At 43.6% G+C, this 1,898-nt stretch overlaps 1 protein-coding gene across 1 annotated transcript; it reads right to left on the bottom strand.

Moving 5' to 3' along the window:
- Positions 1 to 687: 687 nt before the first annotated feature.
- si:dkey-174n20.1 (uncharacterized protein LOC796174 homolog) lies at positions 688 to 1,891 on the bottom strand. The gene is made up of 3 exons (XM_042481042.1): positions 1,678 to 1,891; positions 1,196 to 1,498; positions 688 to 1,109 (listed from the first exon to the last, which is right to left on the bottom strand). The coding sequence occupies exons 1-3, from the start codon at positions 1,874 to 1,876 to the stop codon at positions 850 to 852; spliced, it is 762 nt and encodes a 253-aa protein (XP_042336976.1). The 5' UTR covers positions 1,877 to 1,891; the 3' UTR covers positions 688 to 849.
- Positions 1,892 to 1,898: the final 7 nt, after the last annotated feature.

The following is a 1,898-nucleotide window of genomic DNA, read 5'->3' as shown; positions in this document are numbered from 1 at the left end:
AATGATGTCAATAACAATAAAATATTTCTAGCCTAAAGCTTTTTTTGTGAAATTAAAGAAAAGTTGACCAACATTCATTAGATATTTAATACACACTGTGTATAAACCCCCCGTTTCTCCAGCGTTTTGGACTATTCCATATCACCCCTCGGTGGACAACAGCTGCTTCTTGGAGTATTTGGCCATTTCATCATATCTTTTCTTCACTTGTTTGTATTTGTCCCTCTTGTCCTGCAGAGACTTTAAGTCAGATTTCAGCAAGACTTACTAAATCTGTGTCCCCTTGAATGAGAGATCTCAATCCTCCTGATTTGTGTTTTTCTTTGAAATTCTTCACCAGCATGCGTGGTGTGGCTGCGATGTGTCTGATGCTGCTAAAAGTTTTACTTCCCATCCTTTTGAATAAATGGTGTACAGGTGACGTTTCACTTTTTTTTTTTTACCAGTAGATGGTGCTATTTAATTTATTAACAGATTTTAGTTACCTTGCACATGAAGTGCCTCAGATGTGTTACTTGCAGTGTGTGTGTGTGTGTGTGTGTATTTGTGCGTGTAAAATTACAGTTAAATTTAGAAAAGTTGTGTGTTTGGGAAATAATGTCCAATTGTGTTAAATAACTACGCGGTTTAAAACATTAAATCATTACTTCTTTAAATTACAATGTATTCTACCAAGACAATGCAAGCAAGTCTTTTATTTGTGCAAAACATTTCCTCTTAAAATACAAAAGCAAATAAAAGAACAAGAGATCTTGACATCCGCATGGTACTCAACAAAACTGCCAGTAAAAACATAAATATTAAAACCATAAATAACTTTTTGAGAATCAGTTCCCCTGGCTTCCACTATCAGGCCAGTTTAACCAGTCTCTCACTGGCCTCCCACAGTTTTTTTGCCACACCTGCATCTCTAGCGAAAGGACGCAGAGTAGCAGGTCGGCAGTCGACGAAATAACCCCCGCTGTTTTTGGCGGCTTCATCTGACACGGCACAGTAGATGACAGTCTGAGCTCCTATCTCACATGGCACAAAAAACATCCACATGATGACTTGCATCAGCATCCGGTACAGGATGGAGTAATGGCACGTCCAGCCACTTTGGACAAAACCTGGAGAAACAAAAGAGCACAGCTGAGATGTTACATGCTGGACAACACTGCAGGACAAGAGCAGCATACAGAACAGCATTTCTTACCCGGGTGCACAGCGTAAGACGTCACTCCTTTCCCTTCAGTGATGCGGGCCACTTCCTGACTGAAGTAGACGTTCGCCAGCTTGCTGCGGCAGTAGGTGAAGAAGGGCAGCAGGTTGTAGTTGAGGTCCTGGAAGTCCAGTTTCTGGTATTTGTAGCTGGAGCATGTGAGAGTGATCACCCGGCTGGGTGCACATTCCTTCAGGCGCGGCAGAAGTAGATTGGTTAGGAGGAAGTGGCCCAAGTGGTTGACGCCAAAACACATACTGAAGCCGTCGTCCGTCCAGTCAAGGACACTGGGCATGCCTGCCATAGAAGAAAAGTGAGTAGAAAAATGGCTGTAAGCTCCTGTTGACAAAGAAAAACGCCACATTTACAGTAATGCGTGGCCATTCCAACTTTTAAGTTACATCTTTGAAGGAACAAATTTCCTCTTCTTTCTATCTTTGTTGACACTGAGACTTCCATGTGGTTGCCACCCTCACCTGCATTGTTGATCAGGATGTCAAGCCTCTTCTCTCTCTGGAGGAAGCTCTTACAGAAATCTCTCACAGAGCGCAGGTTGGCCAGATCCAGCTCCATGTGCTGGACGTTCAGGCTGTGACTCTTGAACTTGATCTCCCTCACAGCCTTCTCGGCCTTGTCCAGGTCTCTGCAAGCGATGATGACACGGGCGCCTCTCATTGCCAAGGCAACAGCTGTCTCC

This window comes from Plectropomus leopardus, unplaced genomic scaffold, assembly GCF_008729295.1.
Source record: "Plectropomus leopardus isolate mb unplaced genomic scaffold, YSFRI_Pleo_2.0 unplaced_scaffold27273, whole genome shotgun sequence".
NCBI classification, from domain to species: Eukaryota; Metazoa; Chordata; class Actinopteri; order Perciformes; family Serranidae; genus Plectropomus; species Plectropomus leopardus.
Note: the sequence above shows the minus strand (reverse complement) of the source record. Positions and strands in the feature narration are given on the sequence as shown.

Excerpts from the sequence above, each read along its gene's own strand:
- si:dkey-174n20.1 (XM_042481042.1), bottom strand. The coding sequence starts at position 1,876 with ATGAGAGGCGCCCGTGTCATCATCGCTTGCAGAGACCTGGACAAGGCC. Across the intron at positions 1,499-1,677 it reads CATCCTGATCAACAATGCAG|GCATGCCCAGTGTCCTTGAC; the intron begins GTGAGGGTGGCA and ends CTTCTATGGCAG. Across the intron at positions 1,110-1,195 it reads GTCTTACGCTGTGCACCCGG|GTTTTGTCCAAAGTGGCTGG; the intron begins GTAAGAAATGCT and ends TTGTTTCTCCAG.